This window comes from Chlorella variabilis (genome assembly GCF_000147415.1).
Source record: "Chlorella variabilis unplaced genomic scaffold CHLNCscaffold_19, whole genome shotgun sequence".
Classification (NCBI taxonomy): domain Eukaryota; kingdom Viridiplantae; phylum Chlorophyta; class Trebouxiophyceae; order Chlorellales; family Chlorellaceae; genus Chlorella; species Chlorella variabilis.
Window position 1 is genome coordinate 995,504 of NW_005435069.1, and position 13,041 is coordinate 1,008,544.

General features: G+C 66.2%; 5 protein-coding genes across 5 annotated transcripts in view; 3 read left to right on the plus strand and 2 right to left on the minus strand.

Moving 5' to 3' along the window:
- Positions 1-2,183, minus strand: part of CHLNCDRAFT_137502 (hypothetical protein) — a gene marked incomplete at both ends in the record, with an annotated part of 5,633 nt that extends 3,450 nt beyond the window's left edge. The window contains 5 exons of the mRNA XM_005845172.1: positions 8-55; positions 261-657; positions 937-1,141; positions 1,258-1,907; positions 2,071-2,183. Of these exons, the coding sequence (XP_005845234.1) occupies positions 8-55; positions 261-657; positions 937-1,141; positions 1,258-1,907; positions 2,071-2,183 (1,413 nt within the window). The remainder of the gene's footprint in view (positions 1-7; positions 56-260; positions 658-936; positions 1,142-1,257; positions 1,908-2,070) is intronic.
- Positions 2,184-4,124: 1,941 nt separating this feature from the next.
- CHLNCDRAFT_137504 (hypothetical protein) lies at positions 4,125-6,612 on the minus strand (the record flags this gene model as incomplete). The annotated part of the gene is made up of 5 exons (XM_005845173.1): positions 4,125-4,355; positions 4,533-5,535; positions 5,660-5,773; positions 5,975-6,169; positions 6,284-6,612. The coding sequence occupies 5 exons, from the start codon at positions 6,610-6,612 to the stop codon at positions 4,125-4,127; spliced, it is 1,872 nt and encodes a 623-aa protein (XP_005845235.1).
- A 386-nt stretch (positions 6,613-6,998) lies between these two features.
- Positions 6,999-8,879, plus strand: CHLNCDRAFT_137505 (hypothetical protein; the record flags this gene model as incomplete). Its single annotated transcript, XM_005845056.1, has 9 exons — positions 6,999-7,120; positions 7,196-7,293; positions 7,414-7,479; positions 7,634-7,735; positions 7,897-8,008; positions 8,118-8,164; positions 8,299-8,435; positions 8,605-8,688; positions 8,772-8,879. 9 exons carry the CDS (start codon positions 6,999-7,001, stop codon positions 8,877-8,879), a joined length of 876 nt encoding a protein of 291 aa, XP_005845118.1.
- A 696-nt stretch (positions 8,880-9,575) lies between these two features.
- CHLNCDRAFT_137506 (hypothetical protein) lies at positions 9,576-10,691 on the plus strand (the record flags this gene model as incomplete). Its single annotated transcript, XM_005845057.1, has 5 exons — positions 9,576-9,845; positions 9,981-10,040; positions 10,132-10,302; positions 10,411-10,461; positions 10,605-10,691. The coding sequence occupies 5 exons, from the start codon at positions 9,576-9,578 to the stop codon at positions 10,689-10,691; spliced, it is 639 nt and encodes a 212-aa protein (XP_005845119.1).
- Positions 10,692-11,139: 448 nt separating this feature from the next.
- The window catches only part of CHLNCDRAFT_48296 (hypothetical protein), a 5,901-nt gene continuing 3,999 nt past the window's right edge, over positions 11,140-13,041 (plus strand). Inside the window, exons 1-5 of the mRNA XM_005845058.1 lie at positions 11,140-11,443; positions 11,581-11,658; positions 11,862-12,197; positions 12,370-12,556; positions 12,830-12,987. Of these exons, the coding sequence (XP_005845120.1) occupies positions 11,255-11,443; positions 11,581-11,658; positions 11,862-12,197; positions 12,370-12,556; positions 12,830-12,987 (948 nt within the window). The 5' untranslated portion in view covers positions 11,140-11,254. The remainder of the gene's footprint in view (positions 11,444-11,580; positions 11,659-11,861; positions 12,198-12,369; positions 12,557-12,829; positions 12,988-13,041) is intronic.

The window sequence follows — 13,041 nt, forward strand, 5'->3', positions numbered from 1 at the left end:
AGGGCACCTTGCCGTCAGCACCAGCTGCCAGCTCGGTGGGTGCGTTGTAGGCCAGCTGCAGGAAAGGCAGCAGAGCAGCAAAGGAGGACCAGGGGAGTGCGCGGCGTGAGGGAGGGAAGGAGGGATAGATGGAGAGGAGGGCAGCGCCACCTTGGCCGTGCCGCACCCCCCGTGCTTGCTGCGATGCATCCGGTTGCTGCCTGATGCAGAGCACTCTCCAGTTGGTCTGGCGGCAGCATTGCACCCCTTGTATCACTCACATGTGTGTACAGCTTCTCCACACCGCTGAAGCCAGTCGCCCGCTCGTGGTGCTCCTTGATCACTCGGGGCAGCTCCTCGAGCGGCACCACGGGGCACCACCGCCACTCTCCGCTGCGCTTGACGCAGCGGCACAGGATGTCCTGACCGCCAGCGCCCTTCAGCACCTGGAAGAACTGCAGCACCTTCTTGCTGTAGTTCTTGGTGCCGCCCTGCACTGCCGCCCCCCCTCCCGCACCCCGCCGCCGCCGGCCTGAGGGCGCCTGCTGGTCGCCCTGCTTGATCCGGATGATGCCCTCTACATCTGACTTAGTGAGAAACACATTCTTGGCGCCGTTTTGGCGCCGTTCTAAGGCATAAAGGATGACAGGTTGGTTCATAATTTTAAATTTGCGGCAGCTGCGGGGTGCGGGAGGGGAGAAATAGAAGCCTTAGAGACTTTGAAAGGCGAAGGAAAGGGAGGGATCGCGGGAGAGAGCGTGCCTGATGAGCCAGACGAATCGGGGGAGGTGCCACATCAGCGGGCAACACATGCAGCCTTTCAGCCTTGCCTTCCCCAGGCCATCAAAGGCATGCCATTCGTCAACCATGCCACGCGTGCTGCTCGTCAGCTCCATCGATGTCAGGCCCGTCAGGCAGTCAAAGAGCTGTGGCGGCGGGAGTGGCAGGCAGTCAAACTTCTCGCTGCTCAACTTCAAGTGCTGCAGCGCGGGCATGCATATGTCGGCACCAGGGGGCATCGGCAGGTCTTCGTTGCGAAGGTCTAGCGACAAATGGCGCAGGGTTGGGTGCTGCCACAGGTCGCCCAGGCTGCCCAGGCTGCCGCTCAGCTTAAAGCAGCGCAGCGACTCGAGCCGAGCGATGCCCGGAAGCAGCTCAAAGTCTGCGGCAATGCACGGAATAGTGTGGTGAGGGACAGGGGTAGGGATGGTGGCTGCCCAGTTGGGCGGGGTGTTGTAGGCAGTGTGGTGTGGTGATCAAGAGCCGCACACCTCTTACCTGATGCACGTTCCCAGTCATGTGTCAAGCAGTGGCGCAATGTGAGCGCGGTCAGCTGGGTGCACGCCGCCAGGCACACCCACGCCTCGCCATCGATGGTGCACGTCGCTTCATGCACACCCACATGCACAACCAAGCGCAGGTGCGCCAGGCGCGGCATGCAGCCCGCAGCCTGCCACAGCTGGGGCGGAACCTGAGCCATGACGGTCCCCACGTCGAGGTGGGTCAGGCCGGAGAGCGCAGACAGCTGGCCGCAGGTTGCAGGTTGCAGGTCGTCCACGCACAACAAGAGGTCCCGCAGCCGCACCAGGGCGCCCAGGCCCAGTGGCTGCCGCGCCAGCGCCGCGCCACAGCTCTTGGCATCGGGCTGCTCATACCCAAAGTCGGGTGTAGCTTGCAAGGCAAGCGACGTCAGCGCAGTGAGCTGCCGCGCCGCATCCACCATGCCTGGCAGGTGCGCTGCCACCACGTCGGCTGACTGCACCACGCCGGCTCGCTGCTGGGCCAGCCGCACCATGGCCTCTGGGTCCAGGTTGGTAGGGCGGTCCTTGGCAAGGTACGCGCAGCCGATCGACAGACAGGAGCACAGTGTGGGGCTGGCGTCAACAACCTGGCGCCAGCGACGGCACACCAGGCGCAGGCGGCCTTGGCTGCAGGCAAAACCAAACGGCCAGGGAGTCGAGGACTCAGGCCCAGGGGATGGAGGGCTAAGACTGGGCTGGCAGCTGCTGGAACCTGGCGCAGCCTGAGCCGAGCCTTCGAGTTGAACTCTAGGCGAGACCATGGCGGAAACCCGTGCCCGGCAGCGCTTACCTCTTCAGCGCCCGGCATTCTGCGGGGAAGCAAAGCTCCAGCAGCTCGTCAGGCAGCCGCACGGTGAAGTCGGGAGCCCGTAGCCTAGCGGCGCTCCGCGTGATGGCCACCATGCCTTCTCAAACGGTTTCGGTGGTATCGAGGAAGTGATCAGGGGGAGTTCAGTTAGGGTGTATGCGGGGCGGCTGAAATGACATCCGTGTGTTGGTACAGAAGTACGTCATCAGCGGCGGGTGCGCATCTTTGGCCTGGCTTATCGTTCCCTACCTCCCAACGTGGGGTACATAACAGTCGGATTAGTGAGAGAACCTACAGTACCAGCTCTCACTCACCAGCTGCCGACACAGGATCTTTACGGGCGCGCGCAGTTGTGCCGTTCGGTTGCGCCTCCGGTCGGCGGCGCGGGTTGCGTGAGGAAAGCCCTATGATGCTGGTTGCTGGTATCTGCATTCACGTGCACCTCTTTCATCTGAGAACAACGTTTTCACACCAGCTCAACAGACTGGGTTCGGCGCCCGCGCCAGCGGCCGGCGCAGCGCGCAAGGCGCGCGACCATAGCTTGGCCGCCTCATGTGCTCTTTTAATGCAGAATTCACCTTCAAACACCCCCAAACACCTTTAGGTTGTCCCAAGGAGCTCACGATGCATTTCCGCGGCCGTCTGTTGGCGGTCGTCGCCATCCTCTGCAGCCTGGCGGCCTCCTGCCAGGCAGTACCAGGCGGCAACAGCACCTCGCCGTCGAGTGGCACGCCCCGCGCCCAGGCAAGCGGGAGCAGCGGGCGGAATGTGGGCCATTGAGAGGCCAGGCCCATCCTCTGCCCTTGGCTGCCTTGAAGACGAGAACGGCGCCCTGATGCTAATTATCACTTGCATTCCGGCCCCTTCATTGCCCAGGTCCCGGACGCCACCGCAGAACCCGCTCCCGCCGTGGCCCCATCCGCCACCACCCAGCACCCACCTGCCACCAGCGGCGCCGCTGCGAGCCCCACGCCCCACCCCGAGGCTGCACCGCCTGCTGCTGCCGCCAGCGGCAGCCCCAGCGAGCCAGCTCCAGACAGTGAGGGGCCCCACGATTTCGCCCCCACCAGCGGCGCAGCATACACGGATGGCGCCAATGCCACCGAGGCCGCCCCACTGGGCTGGCAGCAAATATCAGTGACAGCCCCACCCCTGGCGGCCTCTCCAGCTGGCGCTTCCCTTGGAAGCGCTTCTGGCGCATCTTCGGCTATGTGTGCGCGGGTGCCTGCGGCATCGGCCTCCTGGTAGGCTTTCCTGCTGCAGTCATCCAGGGCAGCGGCTGCTTCAGGGGCGCAGACTCAATGTATATTGCTGACAGCAGGCCCAACGCATACCCTGGCAGGTACAGCAGCAGCTACCACAGCTCTTACGGTTGCGGCAACAGTGATGAGGGCTTTATGGTGTGCTGCCTGTGTGGCCTCATCATCCTGGTCCCCCTCTTCGTGCTGGGCGTGGCCGTTGCTGCGGTGGCACTGATCTGCCCCTGCACTCCCTTCTGCAAGGAGCGCCGCGCCGCCTGGGCCCTCTGCAGCCCGAGCGCCATCGTGGGCCTGCTGTCCCCCAAGGTCACTGCTTCAACGGATGAGGCCGCCAAGCCCGGCAGTGGTACCACCGCCAGCGTGGAGGGCGACCTGCCTGTGTCGGTGCCCGACCCGGACAGCCCCACCGTGCCGCTCCCGCTGGTCAGCATGGTGTGAGGGGGTGCACATCTGACTTCTCCCCACGACGCTTTGGTGCTGACCCTGCGCTCATAGCACTGTGCCTGGCCGCTCGCTGAGAATGAGCCCGCTCAAAGAAACGGGCTGTGTCGCGGCTTTGCCTGCCGATGATTTGATACTTTCCTTGCTTTGGCTAATAGTTGTGAGATGACAAATAGGCTCCAGAGACGTAAAATCAGTTGGAAAGGGGCGAAGTCTGCCCTGCCGCATGTGCTTGGCGCGTCGGGCAAGCAGTGCTGCCATCGCGACACCCTCCCTATCTCCCGCGCATCCGCTATGCTGCTGCACTGGGTGGGGAGCTTAAGAGGAACCTTGTCCTCAGTCCTCCTCTGCCGCACCCGCCGCTCCCCACGCCTCCTCCCGCCCCAGCTCCTGCTGCGCCTCAAACACAACCCGCTGCATCTCCCGCACCACAGCCCCGCCGTCGCCGTGCGTGGCACCCAGGATCGCAGCCGCAGCCCGCGCAGCCGCCAGCGCCTGGGCGGGCCGCTCCAGCAGATGCTCCAGCTTGGCGGCGCTAGCCCAAAGCAGGCCCAGCTGCGGCCAGATCTGCGCATGGTGGGGGCAGGAAAGGACCTGATGCACATGGGCAGAGATCTGTCGGTGCCCAGCATGCACACGGCAGCATGCAAAAACAGCGCAATCATGGTAGGGACATGTCACTGCATGTTGTAGAAAGCAGCCAGACAAGCAGAACAATCTGCCCAGGCAGCCCACACCACGCACCGGCTGGTAAGCCTGCTTGTAGAGCGGCAGCAGCTGCCGGGCAGCTGCCAGCGCCGCCTCCCACAGCCCCGCCGCCAGCGCAGCACGGTGCAGGTCAGCCAGCAGGCGCATGCGCAGCACGTGGCGCGGGCCGAGCGCCAGCCTGGCGCCAGCCGTACCGCCAGCCAGCCCCTGCAGCGCTTGCGTCAGCTGCCCCACGGCTGCCTCTGCCCTGCCGTCGCACAGCATGCCCTCCAGCGACTGCTGCAGCTGCAGGGCCGCAGCATAGCGCCGAGCCAGCTGCTCCGCCGCTGCTCGCTGCTCGGCCAACCCGCCAGACCAGCAGTGAATCACGGCTGCCCCTTGCTGGGCCCCTGATGCTGGCCCTGCTGCCAGGGCGGTGCTGCTGAGGCTGCTGCTGCCCAGAGACCCTGCCCCTGCCACCTCCAGGTGGCCCTCTAGCTCTTCTTCCACACCAAACGACTCGGTACCCACTCCTGCCGCTGCCCCTCCCGATGTGCTGCCTGCCTGTTGCATGCTTCCCCACATGCCGCCCCAGCTGGCCCCACTTTTGCTACCAGCCCCCACCAGCACCACTTCGGCCAGGTCGCCATCCCGCTCATCGTGAGGCCAGGGCGGCTGCTGGCAGGCATACAGCCGCACCTCCACGCCTCTGCCTACTTCCAACGGCACCACGGCGGCTGGCTGCTGCTGTGGCATGCACTGCAGTGCAGCTTGCACTGCCGTCTGCTGCTCTGCGCTCCGAGTGGCACCGGCTGCTGTTGAGCTGGGGCCGGTTGCTCCTGCTGCTGCTGCTCCCGGTGCTGCTTCCGCCGCTGAGCCTGCTCCCAATCCTGCCGCCTCTGCGGCAGCTGCCTCTGCTACGGCACCGCCATCGCCAGGCGGTGCATCAATATCGAACAGGTGGTGCTGCAGCAGCACTGCGCGCCGCTCCCACCGCGGCGCCGCCAGCTCGGTGTAAGAGGTGGTGACCTCCTCGCCCGGCTGGATGGCCCGCACCGCCCTGCACCAGCCACAGCCACCACCGAATTGCTAACGTGCAGGGCTGCACATGCCCCATCCTGCCCTCCCTCTGCTCCCTCGAGCAACCGCGAGCAAGGCGCTTGCCCGTCCACCCCCGTCCCCACCTGAACACCATGCGCCCGCCGCGGAAGGCGTGCAGCGTGTTGGGGCGGCAGTCGTGGTTGGCCATGGCGCCCAGCGGGAAGATGCCCACAGCCAGCGGCTGCAGCTCGTCGTCGCTGAGGGAGGGAAGGGAGAGGGAGGAGGAGGGGGAGGGAGAGGGGGAGGCGAAGGCGCAGGGCGCATGGTGGGATGAGAGCATGCAGGGGGTGCTCCAGTATGGGGTGCTCCAGCAAGAATTGGCAGCGTGCAGCGGGCAGAGAGGCAGGGAGGAGCCGCCTGGCTGGCTGGTTGGCTGGCTGCCAGCCACCCCAACGCACCTGATGGTGTGGCTGTTGCAGCCGAAGCGGGCGATGAGGAGCGCCAGTTCGCGCGGCCCCACAGCCTCCGCCGCCTCGGGAGCCGCGGCTTGCAGCAGGTGGTGCGCCGCGGCGCCCATCTGCGCACACTCCAGCTTGGCCGCGTCTTGCAGGTCCCCCCAGTGGTGGCGCAGCCCCAGCACCTCGCCGTAGCGGCTGGGGTCGGGATCGGCAGGCTCCCCTGCTCCCGCCGCTCCTGAGCCTGCTAAGCCCGCTGCTCCTGCGCCTGCTGCGCGTGGTGCTCGTGCATGCCAGTGCCGCAGCACGCACCGAAGCGCGAGGCGCACGGCGGTGGGCGGGGTGTGGGGCACGCAGGAGCGCAGCGCGGCGCACTCCAGGCGGTGCGCGCCCGCCTGCCACGCGCGCCGCTGGTGCTCCCGGCTCGCGTACCAGGCCAGCTTGCAGGCGGAGCAGCGGAGCGGCTGGGCGGCGGGCGCCAGGCAGCAGTCGCACCAGGCGCCCAGCTGCTCGCTGATCAGGCACCAGGCCGCCGCATCGTCCTCCAGAACGACGTCGCCGGCGCGGTACGCCCTGTCGGCTATCACGCGCCGGCCCTTGGCGTCGGCGCCGTCCTGGATGTGCCAGCCTGCGGCCGCCATAGTCTGCAGACCTGCGGTGGTGGCGGCGGGAGTTGGCGGCGGGCGGGGGTGGCGGCACATCGACATGTCCACATTGCAGCCAGCGGCGATCATGACATGTTCTGCGGCGTCCTCCCGCCGTAGGCCAGTGCACACCGCGGGTTTCTGCGTGCCTGGTTGAGACTAATTGACGCCCATCTTCCAGCACACTGCTCTTAGTGGAAGGCCGGGATCTTCACAGCACACACCCAGCAATCCAATGATCAGGAGCGCTCACGCTCAACAGCCGGCGAGTCACGCCAGCTTGGCAGTCCTGTTGTCAAACCCTGCCTCCCTGCACCTACAGCGCTTCTCAAAGCATGATCCACCTTCAACGCTTGGTCCGAGGATCCCCGTTTCGCCAAGGGATGGCTGGCCACCGCCCCTACACTCTCACTCCTTTGCCCGTGGGCGCAGAGGTGCACGGGATTCAGCTGCAGCAGCCGCAGCCGGATGAAGTGGTTCAACAAATAAAGAGCGATGTCACCAAGTGAGCACCGACCTCTGCCGCTGCCGCCCCTGCCGCCTGCGGCGTTCACAACATCAGCGCCCCGCCTGCGCGCAGGCACCGCCTGCTGGTGTTTCGAGACCAAGGCATCATGAGCGGCGAGCGGCAAGTGGAGATCAGCAGCTGGTTTGGGGAGCTAGAATCTACGTTTTACAGTGAGGAGCATGGCTGTGACCACCGCTCAGGCAGCTTGGGCACGCTGGTGCTGCTGCCTGCCAAGCCCGATAGCGAGCACAGAGCAGAATGAGCAATATGTCGCTGATTGTCTGCTGCAGAGCATCCTTCCAGTCCGCACCCGGATGTGTTCCGCGTGTCCAATGAGCGAGCAGAGGGCTGCACAGGTGGGAAACTGGCGATTGCTGAGCGCTGCCGCAGACGTGGCTGTGTGATCAGCCTGTCAGCTTCATGTAATCCTGTGTAATCAGCAGCCTGTGTCATCAGCCTGTCAGCTCCATGTGCTGTCACAGCCGAATCCTCCAGCGCGTGCACCTGCAGATGTGGGCAGGACCGGGTGGCACATCGATGGATCTTTCCAGACCGCTCCGTTCAGCCACTCGCTTTACCACATCGTGAGCTGCCCCACGCAGGGGGACACGGGTGCGCCCCTAGCGCCCCTGGCTGCTGGCGGCACGGCTGAACACGACTGCCTAGCAGACGCCTCATCATTGCAGGCGGCGGCTTACCGCAGGCGGCGGCTCGCCACCTGTCATGCTGGCTGGCTTCCCTTCATGACGCGCCGCGCCCTCGCTGCCCTGCAGTGTTTGCGCCGCTGCACGAGATCGTCGGCTCGCTGCCTGCGGAGCAGCGGGCCCGCTGGGACCGTCTATGGATGCTGAGCGACCGGCGGCACCGGCAGGCCAAGCCGCTGCTGTGAGTACGCTGGCCTTGTGGGAGGCTGGGGCGTACTGATCAGAAGCGGGCCAGCGCTGCTCACGCTGACGGCGCTCCACATCCACTGCTGCTGCGCCCTGTGCTGCAGGTATGAACATCCGCTCTCGGGGCAGGACGCCATGTGCTTCCACCTAGGTGACTTGGCGGCGCTTGCACCTCCCCCGGAAAGTGCAGCCCTCTCCCTCCCGGCCCTAGCCTACCCTGCTGCCGCCATGCCATGCTCGCTGGCTTGGCTTTACCGCGCCCGCTGCGCTTCCCCCTCCCCGCAGGCATGACCGACGGTTTTGTGTGGGATGTCGGCACGCAGCAGCAGCGGGTGGCGTCGGGGGCGGAGACGCGGGCGCTGCTGGATGAGATTCATGGGGTCATCACTAGCAGCTGCAGGCACCTGCTGTACTCGCACAAGGTGCCCGCCAGGCTTCCGCAGCTGGCTGCGCTGCCCCCAGGCTTGCTGCCCGCTGTGGTGCGGGCCGATGGCGTGCCCGCTGTGCTGCCTTTCGTAAAGCCGCTGGGTGCGCTGGTCGGCTGACCCTGCCTCCGCTGCTGCTCCTGGGGCCCCTGCCCCGCCGTCGCAGTGGCGCCCCGGCGACTTCATCATCAGCGACAACCTGGCGCTGGGCCACGAGGCGGCGCCCGAGACGCAGCTGCCGCTGGAGCAGGTGAGGGAAGGCGAGGGAGGTGCGTCAGCAGCAGGTGGCGTGCCTGCTGCTGTCGATGAATCGACTGGTGTTCCTCTGTGCAGGTGGGACTGCGAATCATGCACCGAACAACAGTGAAGGGGCAGCACATTCCCCGGAAGCGGCAGTTTCAGCGCGAGCTGCAAGAGCAGCAGCAGGCGGGAGCGGGATAGCATTCGGCAGGCGTGCTGCGTGGTCGTGCTTGATTTGATTTGCCACAGCAGGTGTTAGAGTCTGGGAGTGGCAACCCCAGGGCGTCAGAGGAGCCATCGACACGGCATACCAATACTGCAGCCAGTTGACAGTTTTGCTCTCCGCCTGCGGCGGCGGCGGCGAGCGGTGGGCGGCGGTGGGGGTGGGCTGAGAGGGGGAGCAATGCGGCAGCTCATGCAATGGAGCATCAGCAGCATCAGCAGCGCCCATGGGGATCTGGCTGTTCGGAAACGATGGGCGCATCATCGAGCGTCAGCCCGCTGCTCGTGGCGTTGGGCGGTGGCAGGGCGCGGTGGCGGGCGCCGTGGCAGCCCCTGCAGGCGGTGGCTGGGGAGGGGGCGCGCTGATCGCGATCCGATCTATGCTCGGGGTGGAGCTCAAGGCCAATGCCTCAGCGCTCACCCAACCAGATCGATCGTGAGCCTTGTTCGCTAGTGGCCCGTCTACTATACCGGTGGAGATGCTATTGGTTTGAAGTGCGAGGGTTGGCCTCGTGTAGGTGCCCTGCTATGCGGGGATGAGCCGGCCAAAAGCTATGCGGGGATCTGAGCCGGCCACCGGCGCTGGCGCCGACGCCGCTGCGCTGACTGTGCTTGACAGAATGAACTACAAGGCATGCGCAACAGCCACACAAAATGGCTGTTCAACCACGCAAAATGTCGACCTCCGAGAGCAGCGCAACCCTGCTGCACCGGGTGCAGGCCCAGAGCCTGCTCCTCTGGCGCACCCTCTTCTCCCACTGTGCCCTGCTGCTGGCGGCTTATGAGCGGCTTGTGGCAGCGCTGGCAGGGGCAGTGGTCGGCAGCGTGGAGGGTCTGGCCAAGGGGCTGTCCAGGGCCAGCGAGCCGCTGCTTCCCCCACCGCCGGCGGCCAGTCGCGCGCCGCACGCCACGCCGGCAGCTGTGCCGGCAGCTGCCGACAGCACGGTCACGGCTTCTCATGTGACAGCCGAGCCAGCTCCTGCCACCAAGGGAGTGGCAGCACCAGTCCCAGCCCCTGCACCAGTCCCAGTCCCTGTTTTGATCGCCGATACCGGGCCACCCCCTGCCACCGCCTTCCAGCCCCCACCTGCCACCCCCGAGCCCGCCGTCCCTCCCGCCGCCAGCGTGCCGGCCGGCAAGGTGCGCTGGGCACCCGAGCTCGCCCTCTACTGCAGCTGCGTTCGCCGCAGCAACCCTGCTGATTCCTCTTGCACCTTCTGACTTTCTGCAGATGGCCAGCCAGACCGCCATCCTAGAAGGCCCTGCCACACCCGCCCCAACTTCGGTCGCATCCACCGGCCCGGGCCACCATAACGGCGACTGCGCACCTGCCAGGCTGGCGTCCTTCCCTGTGGCGATCGACAGCTGCCCCAGCTCTGCTGCCAGCAGCAGGCAGGGCGAGGTGGGGACGCCAAAACCCCGCCTGCACGCCGCTGCCGTGCCCGTCGGCGAGGGCAAGGCCACGCCTGCCGGCACCGCCCCCGCCACCACCGCCACTGCTGGTGTGCAGGCCAGCCCCGATCTGGAGGTGCCTGCTGCCATCCCCAGTCCCAGCCCCCAGGTGAGGCCCACAGTAGGCGTGCTGGTTACCCCTGTGCTTTATTCAGGGGTAAGCAGCACGCCTGAAATGAAATGTTTTCTTTTTGTTATGAATGAATGACAAAATAATCCCCTCATCCCGCCACCCCCCGGTTGGCTGCGCAGGCGGGCAAGAAAAAGAAGCGGGGATCCATCCGTGGACCCTTGCACAAGGCGGGCAAGGAGATGAAAAAGGCGCTGGGGCTGCAGTAGAATCAAGTGGAGTTTGGAGAAGGAAGGCTTGCTGCTGAGCCAGGCAACAGCATGGGCGTTCCGAAGGGAGGTGTAGCGTGGGGAAGCCCGCATTCGGCTGTCTGTATACTAGTGAGGCTTGTTTATAGGTTCATTCATTTATCGGGTAGATAACACAGCGCCAGCGCCTGAGTGCATCTGCATTCTGGCAGGGTGTAAAGAGGTGGATGAGAGGTCCCTGCCGCACGAGCGGTGGCTGCTGGGCGGCAGGAGGCGGAGCAGCAGGCGGCAGTGGAGGGGGTTGCTGCGGGGACGGGGCGCGGCGTTCCTCTATTGATCAATTCGTTAGCAATCGGTATTAAGCCAGGTGTTCCAGCCCGAGACGGCTGAGAGGCCGCCACCTGGCGGTATTCTTCTGCGAGCGCTGTCCTTTTAGCTTGGTCTTTGCGTTGTCTGCACAAGACCTACAGCCGATCAAAGCCAACAACTCCGTTCCCAGCCCTCCGTCACCTCAGCACTTGGCGCCCTCCAACTGCGCGGCCCCTGACACCCTCCCCGACACGCCAGGCACCCACCAAGCCAGCATGCTGTCCCTGACCACGATGGTGGACGTGCTGGTGGGCGCCGACACCAGCCCCGCACTGCAGGTTGGCAGCAGCGGCGCCGCCTACACCCGCGCCCAGCTGCGCCTCCTTTGCGCCCAGTTTGCCAGCACGCTGCGCGCCGCCGGCATCAGCCCCGGGGACGTGGTCACCATCGCCGAGCCAAACACGGTGAGGAGGAGGCAGGGCTGCTGCAGAGCTGGGCGCCTGTGCCCGCACGCACCGCCGAGGCGCACCCTTGTCCGCCTGCTGCTGCCCGCGCTGCTGCCGTGGCCCACTGCCGTCCACCTGCCCGGCCTGCCTCACAGGTGGAGTTTGTTGTCGCCTTCATCGGCACCACCCTGGCCCGTGCGCTGGCGGCACCGCTCAACCAAAACTACAAAACGGTGAGGCGCACCTGCTCCCGCCTCCAGCTTGTGTTCAGCATCCAGCCGCGCATGCATGCAGTTCTGTCGCTGTGTGGGAGGCCTGCTCGGCAGCAGCTTTGGGCATTGCGGGCGGCGTTCTTGGCAGCTCACGCCGCTTCTTTCCCCGCTGCTCCTTCTTTCCTCTCCCTTCCAACCTCCAAACCAACCACTCCCCCAAACAGGAGGAGTTCCAATATTACATGGAGGACGCCCGCAGCAAGCTGCTGGTGGTGGGCCCCGGCGGCAATTCGGCAGCCGAGGCCGCGGGCGGGCCGACCTGCATCGCCCTCACCGTCACGCCTCCAGGCGCTGGCAGCAGCGCGGCGCCCATGCTCAGCATCCAGTCCAAGACTGCTGGCTTCGAGGCCGTGGCGGCGCCAGCCACGGAGCAGGTGCAGGACCCTCCCCTGCCCGACGACGTCGCGCTGTTCCTGCACACCAGCGGCACCACCAGCCGGCCCAAGGGCGTGCCGCTGACCCACGCCAACCTGGTCGCCTCGCTGGACAACATTGCGCAGGTGTGGATGGGTGGGTGTGGGCATGAGTGTGTAGGAGACGGGGTGCAGCGATGAGCTGGACGGGTGGTGCATTGTGACACGCAATCTGCCACCCGCACGCCTCTGCTAACGAACTAGTACTGTTCCCACGTGCACACGTGCCCCTGCCCCTGCCCCCGACACCCCCCCACAGACGTATGAGTTTGTGCCCGCCGACCGCTCGCTGCTGGTGATGCCTCTCTTCCACGTGCACGGCCTGATGGCGGGACTGCTGTCGCCGCTGGCGGCCGGCGCCGCCGTCGTCATGCCCGCGGCGGGGCGCTTTGCGGCCTCCACCTTCTGGCAGGACGCTGTGCAGTACGGGGCCACCTTCTACACAGGTGTGGGTGGTGGTGGTGCTGTGCGTGAGTGCTATTGGCGGGTGGTGGTGCGTTTCGGGTGGGAGGGCGCGAAGAGTGCAGGGTGGCGAAACCGGCAGCAGGCGCTGCGCCGCCGCGTGTCCCCCCCGCCTGCCGCTGCCCCGCCCCTCGGCTCCATCCCTGGCCCCCATGCGCACACACGCCGGCTAGATCACCAGTCGCGCCTCTGCCGCATTGCTGGCCCCTCCCAGCCCAGCCTCCCTGCCCCAGAACCCTCCACACTCTGCTGTGCAGCCGTGCCCACCATGCACCAGATCCTGCTGTCGCGCGCCGACGAGGACTACCCGGCAGCCAGCCCGCCGCCGCTGCGCGCCATCCGCAGCTGCAGCAGCAGCCTGGCACCGGCCACGCTGCACAAGGTGGAGGCGGCCTTCAAGGCGCCGGTGCTGGAGGTGGGCTGGGGGGGGGGGGGGGAGGTGGTGGGCTTGGCAGGGAACCTAAGCTTG